The sequence below is a fragment of the Cuculus canorus genome, chromosome 1 (genome assembly GCF_017976375.1).
Source record: "Cuculus canorus isolate bCucCan1 chromosome 1, bCucCan1.pri, whole genome shotgun sequence".
Classification (NCBI taxonomy): domain Eukaryota; kingdom Metazoa; phylum Chordata; class Aves; order Cuculiformes; family Cuculidae; genus Cuculus; species Cuculus canorus.
Genome location: NC_071401.1, coordinates 22174829 through 22195924, shown reverse-complemented (window position 1 = coordinate 22195924; position 21096 = coordinate 22174829). Strand labels below are relative to the sequence as shown.

Sequence of the window (21096 nt, the reverse complement as noted above, 5' to 3'; positions counted from 1 at the left end):
CCACAGAAGAGAAGAGCCTCTGTTTAAGAAGGTAAGCCATGAACATTTATAGAACAAGGCATTCTTTGACACTGTCTCTTACCTGACCTACGAATTCAGTCCTGTCCTCTCTTGCTACAGTACTGTACGGGTCACTGCTTTCAAATCATGATGGCAGTTCACTGCCTATTTGAATAGTAACCTGTTTTCTTTTTGATTTAGCCTCAATCCCTTTAAAGTCCTTTCTAAAGTAATTACAGACACCAACCGGAAAGATAAAAAGGAGGTTAAAGAAATACACAGCAGTGGTCTAATAGGAGATAAAAAGCCTTGACAATTTAGAAAAAGAATTAACTGTCGTTAAGTCAGTTGTTACATGTCAAATCACCTGAACATACTCTTATATTTTTTCTGGAAGAGAAAGTTGGCTATCCTAATCCTAGAAAAGAAAATACTAGCCGCTGAAGCTGCATATTGTCAGTGTTTGCATCACCATTCTCTACAGAATGAGTGGAATGACAAAGCAATAACCAAAAAAAAAAAAAAGGAAATAGTAACATCTTAGTTTCCTATGAATTTCTGAAGTCTGGCAAAACAATGCAAAATAAGTTTAAAGTTGATCTACCAATAAAAAAAAAAAATCAGCTCCTGTACTTTTTTAATTTATGGAGCAAGATAAGTTTTACAACCACTAAAGATCTTGTGGTCTCCTCACAAGTCTCACACTATTAATTATGAGTGTGCTCACCTAAAATTTTGCTAGTGGTGCAGCTCTCGGAAAACTGCAAATAGCTTTGTTTTCTAAGTGATTTAACAAAGGCTAGTGAGGGTAGGGAAATTATCAGAAGTGGACTTAACATTTAAAGTGACAGAAATTTTTCAACTGTCCTAGATAGTAAGGATTTTGCACAAATTTCTATTACAGCTTCCTTCCTGATATTGCCCTCCTGTCTCCTGCTCTAGTAGGCACGGTTTAGGAATGGACCCTCTTGCCTTATGACCATCCTCTGTGATAACTATATCAGCAGAAACCTCCCCCAGTTAAAGGGGTTTTATGGATCCTTTATGCTGTGTTGAAAGACCAGAGTAGCATAAAGGGACCAGCATTGCTTATCCACAGTATTCAATGCATTCTAAGATGTAAAGTTAATACTGAATCTCATGCTATATTAGCAAATGCCAAGTTTTAATATTAAAGGTACTAAGTAATATCCATAAGTGTTTGAATATTAGCTTAGTGAGTACATTGTTTTCATCCAAAACAGGGGGAAAGTAACGATCAGTTAAATCAACAGATTTAACTTGCAAATGCCAACTTGCTTTGAAATGGAATATTATTTTAAAGAAAGTTAACCCAAACAAATTTTTAAAAGCTAACCCAAGTACAGTGTACCTTGTTAAGACATGAGATAATGTGACTGAGGTCAATCCAAGGAGTACCCGCTTCTGTCACCTGATGGAAAAGGTGATCTCGAAAGAGCTTTAGTAAATACCTGTCTCCAGTTTCTGACCATGTTGGGTCCTTCTGAAATCTGGCATAAAACAAATACATATTAAAGCTCAGAAAGCTAAGAGAAATCAAATCCCACAGATGTACATGATTCTTCAATCTAAACTGGGTAATCTTACTCTGCTAAGCTACCTGTTACAATTTGCAATTAAATTATGGTCTTCCTCCACCACAAACAGAAGATAACATACTCAAAGTTTCTCAGCTGCTATAGTATCTAAAGCTAATGCCTACAGAGGGCCACCGAAACACAATGGAAGAAAACAAAAGTTATTGTCAACAAGTTTAACATGTAAATGTTGGAAACCACCATTAGAAACAAAACTCCAAGTCCGTTTAATAGGATGGAAAACAGACTATGAATGCTTCATTTTTACATGGTAGTTGATTAAAAAACAAACTGAAAATTAACAAGCTGAAAACAGATATCTACACCATTTGGTACAGTTAAAACAAGATACAGACTTTCTCAAAAACTACTGTCACTCAGACTAAGAGAAACCATACCACAAAAATAAAATAACTTTGGCATATCTATTTGTAGCCTTCTCGTCTCCTTTACTTAAAATTTTGGTCAAATTTGCTTATCTTATTTTTCTCAAGGCTTCTTGAACACTCATTTTTTCAGGGGCAAATATGGCAAAAATCTTTAGTTTAAATTTATAAGGGAAGAAACCTTGCATTGCAAACTGGGTTTTACATACTCTACACCATGAAAACAAGTATTTCTTACTCTGGCCTCTCATTGATTGTTCCCAATTTTGCTAGAAGCCTAAACAACCTTCCATTTTGCACCTCCTAGAAAACAAGAAAGACGTTATTAAAGTTTCTGAAACATAAAATTAAGACACTTATTTGCAAAAGATATACAGTAGTAATGCCAATGAAGTACTACTAATTACAAGGATTTATTTATTCTAAATAGAAGGTATATTTTTTTTTTCAGAAAGAGATCAAATGCATTGTATTGTATATTGGTAGCTCAATGCTCATTTTAGCACTTTATATTCAAATTATCATATGGAGATTTAACAACTAGTAACACCTTGCTGCCCCAGCAGGATCAGGCAACATATTTCTTTATGGAAACAAAAGTGTAGTCTCTTGTAAGCCTACACTATATTTTAAATACCTGTAAGTAAGTTAAACAAGAATTACATACACACACAGTTATCAAGATCTGTATAAGTATATAGTATAACACCTTATTTCAAGTAAAGATGAGAAGGAACATAATCTACCAGATTTGCTTTTGAGAAGTGCTTTGTAGGCACATTAATAAATATTTAGCAACAATAATATCAGACTAACATTGAAATAACAATTGATTCCAAACAAAATTTTGAAACAAGTTCTTCCAAAAAAAGCTACAGTTTGAGTCTTAAATTAAAAGGTATGAATTCTGAGTCCATCAACAGAGAAGATAAATTAAGGACAACCTCATACAGAAAACAGAACACTGGAACTACAGATGTTTAGAATACATGCAATTGAAAAGTTGATTTCACACGTTTTTCCTCATTATTTAGGATAAAGTAAAAGGAGTTACATCCTAGCCTACACTACATCATAGATTAATCTTTTGTTAAAGTAAAAGCTGCTCAAAGCCAGCACAAAAAAGATTCTCTCCTGATAGTGTTCATATTCTCCGATGGCCCAGGTCTCCAACATTATTCATGCTAAGCTGCATCTCATTCCATGCATGATCATATTGATTTCAAATTAATTCAGTCTGGAGTAGATTACTGTGCACAGCTGGGTAAATAAAGTAGGTCAAGGTGATAACAGCATGACCTCAGACAACCTAGAAGTTGCAAGACTCCTATTACCAGTCTAAAAAGCACACAGCAGAAGAACTTGTGCCACAATTGTAGCTATACTTAGAGACTGACAGGGACGACTTACCTTGTCCAGGTGAGGTCTATAAAACTTCTAAATAATTTTTTGGTAGGTAGCCAAATACACAAAAGTCAAAACCACATTTCTGAATGCCACTGCCTTGCAGATTCCCAGTCAATGGTGACATAGCTGAGCAACAACACTGGCACTAAGTCTCCAGGTGGCCTCTCTACAGGCTTGGTAGCCTGTAAGGCAGGGAGCTCTCCTACAGGGTGGATTAGAGGACTTGAAAAACTGAGGCTTTGAATGCTATAGATGATGGGAATATTAAAGTGAGAAAGGAAAGGGATAGCATAATGGAGTCACTGCTGTTTTAACATGTTACCAGAGTAACAATATATGCACAGCTTCAAGAAAACAAAGTTATTAGCTATATACAAACCACTTCCAGTATCAGAAGCCCTTAAGCTACCGATGACTGTGTTATCAGAGAACATGAGGAAAACCATCTTACATGCTAACTTTGTTCTGTTACCCTCCCCTAAGCATTTGCTTTGGGGCAATAATGAAGAGAGTACCAGGCTAGACTTAAGGGATACTGTAGCTCTAATAGTACTGAGGATGTGGTAGTACAAACGAATTCTCATTTGACAGCTAATTAGCAACTGCTATTTATCATTGCCAGGTAAACAACTACTGCCAAACTGGGGGCTATACAACAGCTTGGATTTCTGCCTCTGCTCAGCTGCCAGTGACAAGCAAGTGCTACAACCTGACTGAAAACGCAGACTGCTTAATGCTGATTACAGGACAATCTCCATTTTGTAATAAGAATAGGTCCACCTGCCCAAATTTGTGCAGGCACATTGGGCTACCTGAGAATAAGGTAGAAGAAAGAAAGAAATGATCTTAAACATCTTCAGAGCAGGATTAGTAGTTGACTCTGACAAGTGGGCACCCATCATCTACAGCTCTGCATCAAAAGTAGGTACCGCTTTGCTCTTTTACAGTTCTTTGCTTCAGATAGATTTCAGTATCTTTCACTAAGGAGGGAAAAACTGTTATTCCACAAGTCAACGATGGAGAAATTAAAGAGAACCAGTCCATCAGAATCCCAGCTGGCACTTTAAAAAATTCTCAATTAGGGCATGTAATGGAAAGGAGTCACAAGAGTTGATTAAATCCCTAAAAGCTTAGTACTCTATCTTACACATCTTCAGCATTATGAAAGCCTTCTGTAACGTATCTCAGCCTTGTCAGAAAATCCCATGATCACTGGCTTCTGATGAGCAGACAACCTTTTCTGCTAAACAAATATACACTAGCATGAGACAGAGTACATATTTCCTTTGTAGCTAGCACTTGACACCTCAACTGAACTTGACAGAGTAAGCAGACCCTCACATCACAAGGTTCACACTTCAGGGAAAATGATGTTGGCAATCTTTACCTCCAGTGTTCATTTGGAAAGGAAAAACGTATGAGATAAGCAAAGCGACACTGGAATCCAAATCTATCCAAGAATTTAAAGGCAATATTTGTTGCTCTATAACCTCTAGCACAAACTACATGATCTAGCATGTGATGACATACATGACCTTATTTATGAGAATACTACTTTTTAACCATTCTATAAAGAATTTCTTTTCCCCAAGACTACTAGTTGAACACAAATATGTTACTTTGGTTAAAGGCCAGCTGAGGACATCCTAAAACTAGTGGTTCTTGGAATTTTTGGACTTTCAATACCTTGAGCTCAGAGCTCTCAAGTCTGCAAGCACATTACTTCAGTTGGTAAACAACAAAAGAAAAAAAAAAAAAAGCAGAAACACTCCCACTTAAGGTACAACTGTAGGAATACTGACTATAGGTCATCCTGTAGGAATTACTAAATAATTTACCTTTGCAAGGTCTTCCTCTATAACATCATTTCGCATTTGAGCGGCATCCAACTGCGTATAGAATCTCGCACCAATCATAGGCATGATATCATTTACACTGCGAAGCCTGTTTTGGTCAGTCAGCAAATACCTGTCAAAATATTACAACCACCAAAAAGTTTACTTAAACATGCTGCCAAGTGCCAGAGAGATCATCCTATTATGATTTTATAACTACTGGACCCTGATGTCTTATTTAATACACAGAGTTGACAAATGCAGAGTTACTTAAAAAAGATAATCAGAGAAAATGTGTGTTAACCTATATGTACACAGTCAGTGATTCATATAAGATAGGAATGTACATTCATGGAACTGCATAGTTCACCCACTCAAACAGCAAGAATATATTCAAAAAAGAGAGAAGACATGAAGATTCAGATTGTCATGCAATTGTTTTTCAAATGAGGCAGGGGACAGATTTCTATACTGGCTGGCTATACTGAAGAACACCACAAAATAATATCCAGCCAAGGAAACTAGCACTCAGCCTTTTGGTCCATTTCTCAACATCTTCTGAAACTGTATGATAAGGCTAACATATTGCTACGGTAGATAAGAGCAATGAAGCCTAGTACTGAAGAAAACTTAAAATGCTTGTTAACAACTTAAAAATTTTATTAGAAGTTTTAACAGCATTTAGTGAAGAAAGAAAATCTATTTTATTAGTTACACCATGAAAATACAAATTACACAAATTAATTTCAAATTTTAATGTTTAATGACGCACTAACAACTCAATGACAGTAGTTAATACCTTACCTGTGCCTAAAAATATTATTTGACATTCACTCATACGTTTACAAAAGCAGTAATTCCCTTTAAAATATTTATTAAGTGAACTTACAAAATCAGATTCTTCAGATCAGAGGAATAGTTGATTGTCACCAGTTCCATTGCTTTCTGCAAATTCTCTCTCTGAATTCCTGACAAAGAATTGCAAGCCAAAGCCAACACAACTTTCCCCAGTGAGATCAGATCTGCTTGCTAACAAGGAAAACACACAGATAAGATTCTTAGAATAGATAAATATTACCTATGGTACTAGATGGTGTTTAAAAAGAGACAATTCTTCAAAAACTTTAGTAGAATCTGGGCAACTAAAATAAGTGCCGTACAAACCATAGTTTAATAGTCTAACATAGTCTAAGTTACAGTAGTCAAAACAGAGAGGATAATCTATCCTCATTTTCTGTCCTGACACCTAGCAATTTCTAGGTACTTTATTTGTCTTTGTATGCTTAAAATGTACCTATTTTTAGCTTAAGGACAGCACCAGAGAGGATTCTTGTGTAGTGAGCAGAAGCTCTGCAAAGAAACTCTCCTAACCACCCACCTGCTCACTCCTAATGAGTCAAGGAGCTGGTGTCAAATGGAGGAAGTCATCTTGATATGAGACACAGAAATACCTATCAAAGATTATTTGTTAAAACAGAAACATTTGCTGGACTTATATCTTTTAACACTGGCCATCCAGTGTGAATTCCACACCAGATTGCAGAAAATGATGTTTCTATTTTAAGAAAGAACTCAAAGATCTTCATTTCTGATGGCCAGTGTGAAGAGATTAACTACCTGAAATAACTAAACAGCAACTGCAAGGCTGACAAAATGAGCAGCATCACATTTTATGAAGAAATCCTTGGCGTTACTGAACACTTTCCTTAAGAGCAGTTCTACTTCTCAAAAGATGAATACTGTATAAAGGCTTCTTTGCAACAATAGAAAATCCTACCAGTTTTAATAGAGAGCCACCAGAAATTATTTTGGAAAGCTATCCCAGATTTTAAAGCCCGTTCCTAAAAACAGGAGCCTAATTTAGTGGCAGACAATGACATTCATAGCAAAAGCTGCCCGATTCTTTCCATGGCAAGGCTTTCAGCTGCGCACAACTTGGCCAAACTTGAAACAACTGCAGCTATTTTCCATGCTGGATGCCCACTTCAGACCGAAGTCAATGGTCAGCTAGAGATAAAAATATAATATTTTCCTGTTTTGTTTTTTTTTTTTTTCTGAGAAAATAAGACACTTTTGCAAAAGTAGAAAAGTGAAAGCTACTAATTATCAAGAGTGTTACAGCTCCACAGTCTGGAGTAAGGCTATGCCATTTAGCAGAGAATGAAGTCATACGAGGAATACACCTTCTGTCATTTCTGTAAGAACAATGAAAATCTGGCAGCAGTATTAAAAGTTCTGTTAAGGATCTGGCAGATTTAGAAAACTAATGTGATTGTGAACTTGCCACAGTGCCTCACAGCTCTTAAGCCTAGAGAGGTAACTACATTTGCTGTCTCTAGCAGCAGTAACTGAGCAAAGCTTTCCCTGCAGCTACATGTCCCAGGTGGATTTGGTTGAGGGACCAATAAAGAACACATTTCCAGGTCTCTCGATGTCACTATTGTTTCCATATCAAGCATGATAAAGCAGCACAATTTAGATATGGATACACAATATGGCAGAAGTTAAAAAGTATGATGCTCTTGTAGCCGACAAAGATAGAAACAGGATACGGAAAGTCAGACAGAAATAAGGACAAAGTGGTGGAGAAGGAGATGGGAGTGGCGTTTGCTAGACTTTATCTCCTATGGAACCAGGAATTCCTGAATATCAGCATTCCTTTGTACTTTGGCAAAGAGAAATGAAACAGAGCAAATAACTCCATGTTGGTGGGAAGCTACCCGCTTCCACTACTAAGTAGTCAATTTGAGCAGCAGGGGACACTGTCATAGTAGTATAAACAGAGGAATCTTGCCAACGCAGACTCTATATCGACATCTGTCACAATGACATTTTTGTTATTTCCCGTTCCTCCAAAAGACTTGGAAATACCTAAGTAATTGTATTAACCATAAGATGACCTTCCTTCTTTCTGCCATCCCCTACTATACACTTAACACCTCTAACTTTAAATAATTCATAAGGAAGTATACTATATAAATTCTCTATCATCACACAACCCTGACTGATATGCACAAAACTTACAACTTCAAGCAAGAACCTGTGAAAACTTAGTCCTCCTTTACATAGGTATTCTCATTATTTTAAAAACGGCTGAGAATGAGCCTACATTAACATCGAGGATATTCTAATTTCAAACTCTTGGGGTTTTTTTGAGGATCTGATTTGCAACCTTATAATTTGCAAAACAAACAAAAATTATCTAACAGGAAAACTGGCAGAGATAATACCACATACTTAGCAGCCTCAAACATGCACAATTCAAATTACATTCAATGCTTAAATTGTTTTAATTGCAAAAGTGGCTTGAATTCACCCCACTAATCTTATGATCTTAAAATTCAAGTGATTCAGTTGAGTCTGATCCATTCAAGATATCTGTATTGCTGCAAGACAATTCAGATTGAGCAAAATGAATTGTTCTCTGGAGGTACCTCACTATTCACTGACAGCTGAAATCCTGCAAGAAAATGTTATTACAATGACCAATGCCTGAAGTATAACAAGTGCATAAATACAGGCGGATTTTTTTTTATCCTGTGTCCGATAGAATAAGGGAATGGATATCAGGATTTATGGAAGTCAGATTTTAGAAGGGGTCTGACAAACTATATCACTATCCACTGACGAGCTATCCATGCAGACAAGATACACAACTTTCCAGAAGCTGGAGTACACCATCTTTTCTACAAGGAAGAAATCCACGTACACCTAACCTCCCCTCTGAAAAAGTCAACAGATTCAGCTCTTCCTGCTTGTAGGCAGAGAAGGTTAGAAGAACACAAGAACATCACACATTAGGTAGGACTACTTCCCTGTGATACTCTGTATCGTGCTTTACACATACCTAATAAGTCACATTTTCTTTTGCCACAGACCTGCCAGAAGACTTTTGCTATGGTAGCTATCAACAGTGACTGTAGTCATACTAAGCCGATTCTCAACTTCAAGGAAAAGCTTTACATCTTTTAAGTACCAGCTGCCTTTTGTTAAAAAACATACCTTGCATGCAACTAACGACCATTTAATTAGCAATTCAATTCACAGCTGTAGCCTGCACAAAATTCATCTTTTTATTTTCTGAAAGCTTTGCTAGTAGATATTTTATCACCGTCATCTAGTTCATTGATAGAAATATTAAATAGCATTTGACTAAAAACCAGGAGATATATTCAGAAACAGCCCTCTTCATTAATGTCTTCCTGTTGTCAAATGAATTTTAAATTGCACACTGACATATTTGAAAGTTAATCGTAGAGGTCCCCTTTCCCTTCTGCGTATTATTAAAATGTTAAAAAGGTATGTCCTACTATGCCAAATGCCCTTGAGATACCTCAGTGTTTTAGACACCTGGCTTTATCAGCCAGACAAGCAAGTCAGTCGAATACATCTTATTTTTAACAAGATCCATTTTCCATAAACTCTTTGAAACTGACATTACTTTTTTGTTTATCCTGTTCCACTGTTTTGCTTGGATCAATATCAGCTCATTCACTCTAAAATTCTGTGGATTCACTTATCCTTTTAAGTTCTGGAATTTCACTTAGAAGTCCAAGTTCCAAGATTATTTGATTATTTATTTTTTTTTAAAGTCAACATTAATAATTCAGATGCTTCTTTAACTCATTTCTTTAGATTTGGGGAGGTGAGAGGGGTTTTTTTTTTTGTTTGCTAAATTAAAAATATTTACTTTGAGCTAATGTAACCTTATAGCCCTCCTAAAATCAATAACACTTATGTTTTCTCTTAATTTCACATGGAAAGGACTCACCATTTTATTCCAAAGAAAATTTCCACAGAAATATTTATTAAACCTTTCATTGTTTCCTATACCACACGGCTAAGAAGACCACGGCACGTTAGTGTAACGGGGCAGTTGGAGCGGCAGTTCGAGCAGGGATGGCGCAGAGAGGGGCTGAAGGCCGGCCATAAAGGACTGTGGACCATGGAGGCAACCCAGCAGAAGATTCAAACCGCTCCGAATGCTGCGGTGAGCAGGATAGATGTTGCCACTCACACAGAGTCTCAGTGGGTCCATGCAGCTACCCAGACCCTAGGCTGTAGGCAGTGCCCTCCTCCTACACTAGCTCACGCCTCTGGCACTGGCTCCACTTGTGGAAGCTGTGCTCGATAGGGGAACTACTTCGCATGGTGGTAGAGCTAAGGGAGGAGGTGAATAGACTAAGGACCATCAGGGAATGTGAGAGGGACATAGATCACTGGAGCAGCACCCTCTCACAAAATCAGCAGGTTGCTAGAGTAGTGCGGCTAAGCAACTCCCACCTGCAAACTGTAAGGATGGGGGAACAAGAGATGGGGAATGCCAGCAAGTTCCTGCCCGGCGCAGGAAACCTGCTCCCCCCACCCAGACGACAAACCCCCAGATCCACTTGAGGAATAAATACGAAGCACTGGCACCCATCCCTAAGGATGAAGAAGATGGCTCCCACAGCCTAGAAACATTCTCTAGGCTGCGCCATCCTCCGATGACCATAAAAACATCCTCAGTAAATAAGAAGAGGAGAGTGATCGCCTTAGGGGATTCCCTTCTAAAAGGGACGGAGGAACCCATCTGCAGACCTGACACGCTCCACAGGGAGGTCCTGCTGCTTACCAGGGGCATCAGTGAACAATGTTACTAGAAAACTACCTTCCTTGGTGAAAGAGACAGATTACTACCCTCTAGTAGCATTTCAAATAGGCAATGACGACTTACAGTGCAGAAAGCTGAAAGCCATCAAGAGAGATTTTAGAACTCTAGGGAGAACGTTGGAGGGCTCTGGGGCACAAGCAGTGTTTAGCTCCATTCCAATGCTAAGGAATGAGAAGCAGGAGGTCAAAGAGAAACAGCTGATTAATGCCTGGCTCTGAGCCTGGTGTGAGGAGAAAGGCTTTGGGTTCTTTGATCATGGGGTGACCCACCACCCCAGGCTTTCTTAATAGGGATGGGACATGCTTGTCTCCTAGGTGGACTAAAGTCCTTACTAAAAATCTAGCTAGGCTCTTAAATAGAGCTTTAAACTAGATGTGAAGGGGGAAGGGGATGAGACCAGGCTAGTCAGGAGTGAGCCTGGAAGCAGGACTCCAGTAACTGAGAGATGGCGTGCTGGAGAGGACCGCCAGTACATCACCTCAGAGCAAGCAGGGGCGATTATACCTGGGGACCCTAAGGATGAAACTGGCACTGTGGAGTTAGTTATTCCAAAGACCGGTCAACTGGGAATGAAGTCTATTCCCTTTATGAGGGCTGAAGGTTTGCCAGCCCAGCTAAAGTGCATTTACACCAATGCACGCAGCATGGGCAGTAAGAAGAAGGACTTGGAAGCTGTTGTAGGGCAAGGTGACTACATTGCCATCACGGAAACGTATAGCTGGAGTGTAGCCATGGGGGGGTATAAACTCTTCAGGCGGGACAGGAAGGGTAGGAGAGGAGGTGGCGTAGCCCTCTATGTTAGAGTGCTTTGATACCCTAGAGCTCAATTACAGTGAGGAAGGGAACGATTGCCTGAAGGTTAAAAACAGAGGAGCCCACAAGAAGGCAGATATTGTGATGGGAGTCTGCTACAGACCACCCAGCCAAGGAGAAGCAGCTGATGAGCTCTTCTATAAACAGCTGGGGATAGTCTCTAGATCACTACCTCTTGTCCTCGTGGGAGACTTCAATCTTCCTGATACCCGCTAGAAGTACAATACAGCAGAAAGGAAGCAGTCTAGGAGCTTCCTGAAGTGTGTGGAAGACAACTTCCTCACACAACTGGTGAGTGAGTTGACAAGGGTGAAGTGCCCTCATGGACCTGCTGTTTGTGAACAGAGAAGACCTTGTGGGGGATGTGACGATTGGAGGACGCCTGGGACAAAGCGATCATGAGATTATAGGGTTTTCAGTTCTAGATGAGATGAAGAAGGGGATTAGCAAAACAGTCACATTAAACTTCCAGAGGGCAGACTTTGGACTGTTCAGAAGGCTGGTTAGCAAAGTCCCACGGGAAACAGTCCTCAAGGACAAGGGAGCCCACGACTGCTGGGCGCTCTTCAAAAATGAAATCCTAGCAGCTCAGGAGCAAGCCATCCCCATGTTCCAGAAAAGGAGCCGGCAGGGGAAAAAAACAGCTTGGTTGAGTAGGGAGATCTTGAGAGATATCAAAAAGAAGAGGAATGTCTATGACCTTTGGAAGAAGGGACAGGCGTCTTGGGTAGACTACAGGGAGAAAGTGAGATCGTGCAGGGAGAGGGCTGAGGCCCAACTAGAAATCAAACAGGCTAAGTCTGTGAAAAATGATAAAAAAAAATCTTTCTACAAATACATTAACAAGAAAAGGAGGACTAGGGAGAATATTCAGACCCTATTGGATGCAGAAGGAACAACAGTGACAAGGAATGAAGACGAGGCTGAGGTACTTAATGCCTTCTTTGCCTCAGTCTTTAATAGTAAGGGAAGTTGTTCCCCCTGTGTACAAACCCAGGAGTTAGAAGAGCAGAATGAGGCTCCCATGATCCAAGAGAAGGTCATTAGAGACTTGCTTGCCCAGCTAGACACCCACAAGTCTATGGGGCTGGATGGGATCCACCCAAGAGTATTAAAGGAGCTAGCGGATGTCCTTTCCAAACCCCTTTCCATCATCTTCCAGCGGTCCTGGCTGACTGGGCAAGTTCCACTGGACTGGAGGCTGGCTAACGCTGTGCCCATCTAAAAGAATGGTTGCAGGGAGGATCCAGGGAACTACAGGCCTGTCAGTCTGACCTCAGTGTCAGAGAAAGTCATGGAACAGGTGATCTTGAGTGCTATCATGAAGCACATGCAAGAGAACCAGGTGATCAGGCCCAGTCAACACAGGTTCATGAAAGGCAGGTCTTGCCAAACTAACCTGATTGCCTTCTATGACAAAATGACTCAACTACACAGGGAAAGGCTGTGGATGTAGTCTTCTTGGACTTCAGTAAAGCCTTTGACACAGTTTCTCACACCATTCTGATTCAGAAACTGTCAGCCTCTGGCCTGGACAGGCGCACACTCTCCTGGGTTGAAAACTGGTTGGATGGCCGGGCCCAGAGAATGGTGGTCAATGGAGTTAACTCCAGCTGGAGGCCAGTTACAAGCAGGGTTCCTCAGGGCTCGGTACTGGGTCCAGCTCTGTTCAATGTCTTTATCAATGACCTGGATGAAGGCATTGAGTGCACCCTCAGCAAGTTTGCAGATGACACTAAGCTGGGTGGAAGTGTGGATCTGATGGACGGTAGGGAGGCTATGCAAAGGGATCTGAAAAGGATGGACCACTGGGCTGAGGCAAATGGCATGAGTTTCAACAAGGCCAAATGCCAGGTCCTGCACTTGGGGCATAACAACCCTATGCAGTGCTACAGACTAGGAGAAGTCTGACTAGAAAGCTGCCTAGAGGAGAAGGACCTGCAGGTGTTGGCTGACAGCCAACTGAACATGAGCCAGCAGTGTGCCCAGGTGGCCAAGAAGGACAATGGCATCTTGGCTTGTATCAGAAACAGCCTGACCAGCAGGTCCAGGGAGGTTATTCTCCCTCTGTACTCGGCACTGGTGAGACCGCACCTTGAGTACTGTGTTCACTTCTCTGGGCCCCTCACCACAAGAAGGATGTTGAGGCTCTGGAGCGTGTCCAGAGAAGAACAACGAAGCTGGTGAGGGACTGGAGAACAAGTCTGATCAGGAGAGGCTAAGAGAGCTGGGGTTGTTTAGCCTGGAGAAGAAGAGGCTGAGGGGAGCCCGTATTGCTCTCTACAATTACCTGAAAGGAGGTTGTGGAGAGGAGGGAGCTGGCCTCTTCTCCCAAGTGACAGGGGACAGGACAAGGGGGAATGGCCTGAAGCTCTGCCAGGGGAGGTTCAGGCTGGACATCAGGAAAAAAATTTTCACGGAAAGGGTCACTAGGCACTGGCAGAGGCTGCCCAGGGAGATAGTTGAGTCCCCTTCCCTGGAGGTGTTTAATGGACGGGCAGACGAGGTGCTGAGGGGCATGGTTTAGGGAGTGTTAGGAATGGTTGGACTCGATGACCCAGTGGGTCCCTTCCAACCTAGTCATTCTATGATTCTATTTACAGTTTTCCCATCTGTATCTCGTAATCGACTGACTCAAGACTTATGGACTGCAGGGTGTGAAGTGATGTGCTGAAATTTATGTAGGTTTAACACCTCATTTTCAATGCAAACAGCCATTCACATTTTCATTTGCTACTTTTTAGCTTCCGTTATTGCTGCCTTTAAGTCTTAAATAATCATACAAATTAATGTGTTTAACACAGATAGTAAAGAACAACTGCATTCCTTTTACACAGTCCCTTACTGTTCCGGCCAAACTCTTTCCCATCTATATTAACAATGGGAAATAGCCAGAAAGTGACAAACGCTAACAAAAATATCTTCCTCTGTTGAAGACAGCAACAAGGAAATGCATATTAGCTGGGCAGTAAACCAACAGATAACCTACATTTTTAACAGTCACAGGAATCCCGAAGGAATTCAGGAACTGGGTCATGGATCGAGAGGAAAAAGGACAAGCAGCAGCTGTTATTTTGCAATTTTATCTTGCTAGGGCAAACAAAGGTAGAGGGTGATAAATGACTCCTGAATTTCAAGGAATTAACTCAGTCCAGAATGTCTGAAAGAACAAAATGGACAGTAAAAGCCTAGCCCTTCTAGAGGAAGTGATAAGAAAGAAGGCAATACTGTATTTTCTAACTCCAGTTTAGACCTTCCGAACTACGCATTTAAGAATACTTCTTCTCTGGTTTAGCGGTGATACTTGAACAATTTAGATACTAACAATGTATAAATCATGCAAAAACATCCCCCCTAAACAAAACCAGGCATTACCAAGCAAGTTAGCTGCCAAATGTTGGGCTGCTATGGTGGTAAACGCTTTTGAAATATTCATGTACTTGCAAGTATTATTAGATTTGTGCCTTTAAGCACACTAAATGTTTTGATTTAAAATTACTTGAATGACATACTATCTCGGGAGGATCTCTTTCCCAGCTGCAATTAATTTAAAGAAATATTTAGATTGACAAAAAAAAAATCTCATTATGTTTTTAGGCATGGAATCCCTCACTTGCAAGTACTCCTATCTTCTGCCAGTTGTTTTCCACCAAGTTATTACCAAAAGCCAATTAATATGTAAGCTGGGGGGACAGGGAATCCTTTGATGTACTACTCTAAGTACAAAAAGAAAAAAAAAAAAAAAGAAGATTGTTACGTTCTAAGATATGGTCTCCAATAAGGTAGTTTCTGCCTGGCCAAAGTTCAAACATTTCATTTATTACTAGACTCTGAATAAGCCATTTTCTCAAAGTGAATAAGCTGAATTAATGAAAATAAATTAAATCCAAATCCCTAGCCTTTCACTCCCAGTACAGACAGGGTATGTGATGACTGCTGAAGCAATATACTTTACCCTGAGGGGAAGTTAGGGAAAGAGGCTCTCCTGTACACAGTGATGCTCCAGATGACTGTGGAACAGTTTTTGTTAAGTCTAAAGGAATTCTTCTTAATTCAGGAATTATGCAGATTCCACACTTCAGAGAACGTCAGGAGAGCACAGAAAAAATAGGAGCCTAAAATAAAGATACACTAGAACCTTTTAGGAGTGAGGAGAAGGCCTAAGTGCAGTTATTTAAAAGAGCTCTTAGTCGTCTGTGAACAGGTATTCAACACTTATTTTTGTTAAAATAACAAAAAAGAACACAGCAAAAACTGTTACTGACCTATTATTTATCTCCTCTAATATTAAATGTAATGTTTTTCTTCTCTTTTCTTTAGAAATGTGTACTTCCAGCCATTTCTGATTTAAATTTGTTAGCCGTTCAACCTACTTGGTGAGTTTGAAATTTCAGAAGCAGAAGATTATAAAATGAACGTTTACATTTCTAGATCACAATAAATTTGACTAACATGGCAGAACCAAGATCAGATAAGGAATGAAAAAACAGTTATTTAGAGACAGATATACTGTACTACAGTTTAATTAAAATACTTGTCTTCCAAGAGGAATAACATTGGGTTTCAGTATTCCCTGTACCAAGTCAAGAGCCTTAAATATGGCACTGTTGTCTTACCTGAAACTGAGCCATTAATGCCAGTGGATTATTTTGACTGTTGTCGAATGTTAAAACGTCAAAGATTCCAACACAATTAACTCGTAACCTTTAGAAACAAGAAGACAGAAGGAAAAAGTGTCATTAAATTATGTTGGTTACTCGATTTTTCCTGTAGCATTCATTGATGCTTTGACATGACGAAAAAGTAATCAGTATCCAACAAACTGTTATGAAGCAGAAAATACTAACACTACTATTTGATAAGAGGCATCAGACAGCCTTCAGTTTACAAACAAATTAATAAATTTCTAAACTGTCAGTCATGATCTGAACAGCTCTTAGAGGATAATGCCTAAGTCTTCTCAAAATATGTTTAAAAATAATTTTAAAAATAATTTGCATGCTTTACCACACTGTCTCATGCCATCTGAAAGCAACAGAGCTTTCTAGTTAGACTTGTGCTATTTCTGTAACAGGTGCACAGTGGTCAGCAGCTACCATCAATACAGATCACAGTATCACAGTGAGAACAAATGCTTTCGTTACCTTGTTTTGCCTGTTACTAGAATCTTTGTTGGATCCATAACTCGGCACGCCAGTCCTGCTGTATGAATGGTCCGTAATGCAGAGCTGAGCTGCACGATATATGCCCATATCAAAGACTCTGGAAGCAATCCAGCATGCTGCCGTGGCAAAGGTCCATCATGCTGACCTAGAAGCAAAATGTTTTAAGCATCAACAAAAGGCTACTACTTAAAATTAAAGTTAGTACATTTTGAATTATTCAAGTAATTCACATACTCATTTCATTCAACTCTTAACTGGCCTTAAAAGACATAAGTATTGTGCTTTAATGGTTGGGGTGGGTTTTTTTGTTTGGGTTGGGATTTTTTTGGAAGGACACTGCAATTTAAAATGCTGATAATTCAATGGGAATTATTTTCGCTCTCACTTTCAGGAAAAGTAGCCCGACTTTTAAAGTTTAGGATTAATAATGACTACAAAAGCACCGGTTAAGAATTGCTGAAAGTGGGTGATGAATCAAATTAGGTAAAGTACTTCAGAAATAAAAATGGCAGTGTTCCGAATAATGAGCATGTACCACAATAGCTGCAACAGGTGCCATTTTATCTCCTTATCGTAGGAAGGCTTACAAATTAAACATTCTCTGTCATCTGATAAGACAAAATAAAAAGTAACAAGCTAGTTTCAAATTACATGGGCAAACCGGACTGGAAGATTTGTTGTCTAAACATCACTGAACAGAACTTCATGTGTATTCTGCTGTGACCCTGCTTCCAGGCAAGTCATCATTGCACGAGCTATGTTCAATGGGCCATATGAACACAATGCATCACTCTGCTTCTTACTGGATTTGTAGTCCTGCTTTCCAAAGTAAAAAAAGTTTGCAAAAACACACCCAAAATCTACACTGCAAATTCTTTGAGTAACACTGAACTTGAGATGAAAAAAATAAGATCTAGATAATAAATGTTATTTTTCCATAAGACGCATATAATAAAAAGCTGTTCACATGGCACAAAGTTGAATTAAGAAGAAACTACACTCAAGTAAGACAGCACATCTCAATTTTAGAAAAATGATAGGCATTTCATGAGGTTGCTTCAGTAGCAATTTCACCATTTTTGAGACTAGCAATAGCATCGGAGTTCAGTAAAATTATGTAAGCATTCAATTCAGTTGCAAAATAACTACACTCTCTAAACATTTGTTTCTTGGCTTTTTTTACTGGTTGCATTTTTTTTCCCTCTCCCTACATAAGCTTATCAAAATCTGTGCACTTGCTCAAAATATGGTTTTGTGTGCACGCTTGTCTGTGTACATACAAACACACATATGTCAGAGTTAAAAAATGAAACACACTACTGAAAAATTTTTACTTAGAAATTTTACTTTGCAGAAGTTCCCAGCTTTCACTTCTGAGCTTTTGTTTGTTTCTAAACTTCACTTTGTTCTTCAGGTTTAAGGTGCTTTGGTTTAGATTATAAAGATCAAGACACTGACTCCTTTAAATAGCAACAAGCCTGGCATGTCTATTGAAGGCTGAATATATATGAGATACTCTTCGTTTTCTCTGGCCTCTTGATGAATCATTATGCAAATCACTTCCCACAAACCAGCATACCAGAAGTCTCACACAGCAAACTTTTTCCCCTCATGACTCTCCTCTGTATGACAAAAATTACAATGATATAAAATAACTGATATCACCTCCTTTATTAGTAGAGGCTCTTTCTCTAGTTACTACTTGCTATAGAATACACTTTATATTGGTAAACAGCAACATGTGTGATACGTTTAACAGGAATGTGTAAGAACACTGTAAGACAATTACATCTGTATGAAATAAATATATCCGGAACAGAAGTGTTATAATACCCCAAAAAGAGCGAAAATCCAGAAATTGGGGGCTATTTTTCTGCAGACAATTTAAAAACAACAGCACTTGCTCTTTGAATTCCACATAAAGGCAATGTAACCAAAAGAATACTTGACACATACTGAAGAGCCAAAAGATCGGAGTTCCACACAGCTTATCCCCCTCTGTTAGAAAACCTCAATCAAGTACCATTGTTTTAATACAGGAAAGTCTCACATAAGGGTACAGTGGACTCTAGTCGGCCACTTTCAGACTGGCTGGCTGCACCCCACACTGATGTACGCTAAACGTACAAGCTAAAACACTGGAAGAATCAGTTTTGAAACACTCTTACATATCCGTCTGTTTAAAGCAAGTAAGATTAAAAGCAATTCAGTTTGCTGCAATATTGAAGTATGTCCCATGAAGGCCCATCAGGCCTGCCACAGATGGCAATTGAGCAAGCACCCAAGGAGACAAGACCCAAAAGTTCACTCTTCGGGCAAAACACGCACTTGAGAGCTTTCCAAAAGGTGCTGAACACAGTGGAAAACACCACAAAAATATAAGAAAACGTTACAAAAATTATGAGAATTATGATACTCCCCAAATTGGTATTTTAGAGGTTTCATGGTTGATTTGAAAAAGGCTTCCCACCAGAGGTTGAATCCACAGCTACAATATACAAAATTTCAGACTATGTCCTTCCTACCTACTGCAGGACAGACTCACCACTTCTCCCACTACTTTCATTTCTCCAAGATGCAGAACACAAATATTAATGGAGAAGATTAAAAATTAAGGGACTGCCACTGCAGAAACACAGGTTATCCATTAATTTTTCTTCCTGTGTTAAAATAAGTCATTGTCAGCATTATTTATTTATTAATTTTCAAGTTCTGTGCTATGATGTTCTCCACAAAGCAAGAAATGTCCCCTTTTCACTGGGGGGTATCTGCATACTTTTTCTTTAAGAAGCATTTAAATGAAATTCAGTTCACCAGAGCAAGGAAAAAGCCAAGGATGGTCCTAGGGTGGCGAGGAAGAGCTGGGATCACCAGCAGTAAGACCTGTTTTACATCATCAGGAATGCTGCCAGAAAGCATGTTAACAAGGAGCAATTCACATCAGACAGTTACGAAATGAATGTAATGAAGCCAAATTTTAAAAATTTAGCGGCTCACTATTTGAACCTCTCGATCCTGAAAACCTGTCTTTTACAGTCTTCTTGAGAACTGTGAATCATTAAGAGTTTGTGTAGTGTTCACGAGTTAAAGTACTGAAAATAAACTAAACTAAAGGCAGTAGCCTTATTTCTCCCCCTTCTCCAGGGAAACCTGGGCTTCGGTTTTATGTTTCTCAGTTTTCAATACACAGGAAGGTTCTGAACTACTAGTGCAGCACTACATTTTGTACAAAATTTGAAGAAATTGAAAACTTGGATTTACTTTCAAAAAGATGCAGTTTTTGACAAAGGTATTTTAGGATAATTACCAGTCACCTATTTTGCCCTCAACATCATGTTGATATATTCTCTCTCCTCATCACAGTCTAACATATACAACTTATTTCTTTTTCAATGGAAGAGGTAGTCTATGAAAAAACATTCAGTGATTGGGACGCAAAAACTGTAAAGTCAGTTGTGAAGTCCATTTTTTGTGCACTGCATACTGCTACTACTGTGTCCAAAGGAAAACATGCTCTAGGAAACTTGTCTATCTTCACTGGAAAGTATTGGTTTGTTGAAAAGCAGAATTTGTGGTGCTGAAAACTACTATTAACAGCATATACACCAACATTTAATTACTCAGAGCATTTTTAATAAAGGGATCAAAGGACATACCAAAGGCATACTATCTCTATCTCTGCCAACCACAAAAACTCATCAGGACAAAGGAAATGCCTTAGTGGCAGCAATCGACAGCAATTGTTAATTTGCCTGGATTTTCTAGGCAATAGGTTTTAAATACGTATATCCAGAATATGGTTTATCACTTAATTACTGGACTGTAAGAATATTTCACTACTTTTGAGTCAACTTGCTAATATAAAAATAATATAATTTCTGCAGAGATAAATGCACTAATGTGTACTGTAATTTGAAGTGGAGAAGTATCAGAATGGTGGAAGAAAACCAAACAGTTCCAGAACAACAGATTTAACATTTATGCACTTCTGACAGTCAAAAATGTAATGAGGAAAGAGAAGGAGTGAGAATCAAACAAAAGGGAACTCTTCAAATCAATGTACTCTGAGCAATAATTAACTGAAAAGTCAGATTCCTGATTTAAAAACTTGTGAAAATTTAGTAAAATATGACAGAACAATGTCAGATTATCACACTTTACCACCTGAAGAAAGAAGATGTTTCATTGCATAAAGAACACAGGCAATAAATTCTGTAGAATTCAGAAGTTATAAAGATA

At 39.1% G+C, this 21096-nt stretch overlaps 1 protein-coding gene across 5 annotated transcripts in view; it reads right to left on the bottom strand.

The window, feature by feature from the left end:
• Window positions 1–21096, bottom strand: part of PAN3 (poly(A) specific ribonuclease subunit PAN3) — an 84113-nt gene that overhangs the window by 4730 nt on the left and 58287 nt on the right. For all 5 annotated transcript variants that reach the window (XM_054066954.1, XM_054066915.1, XM_054066946.1 and 2 more), the window contains 6 exons: window positions 16837–17002; window positions 16309–16396; window positions 6116–6255; window positions 5230–5359; window positions 2223–2287; window positions 1373–1511 (listed from right to left, as the gene is read on the bottom strand). In XM_054066954.1, the coding sequence (XP_053922929.1) occupies window positions 1373–1511; window positions 2223–2287; window positions 5230–5359; window positions 6116–6255; window positions 16309–16396; window positions 16837–17002 (728 nt within the window). The remainder of the gene's footprint in view (window positions 1–1372; window positions 1512–2222; window positions 2288–5229; window positions 5360–6115; window positions 6256–16308; window positions 16397–16836; window positions 17003–21096) is intronic.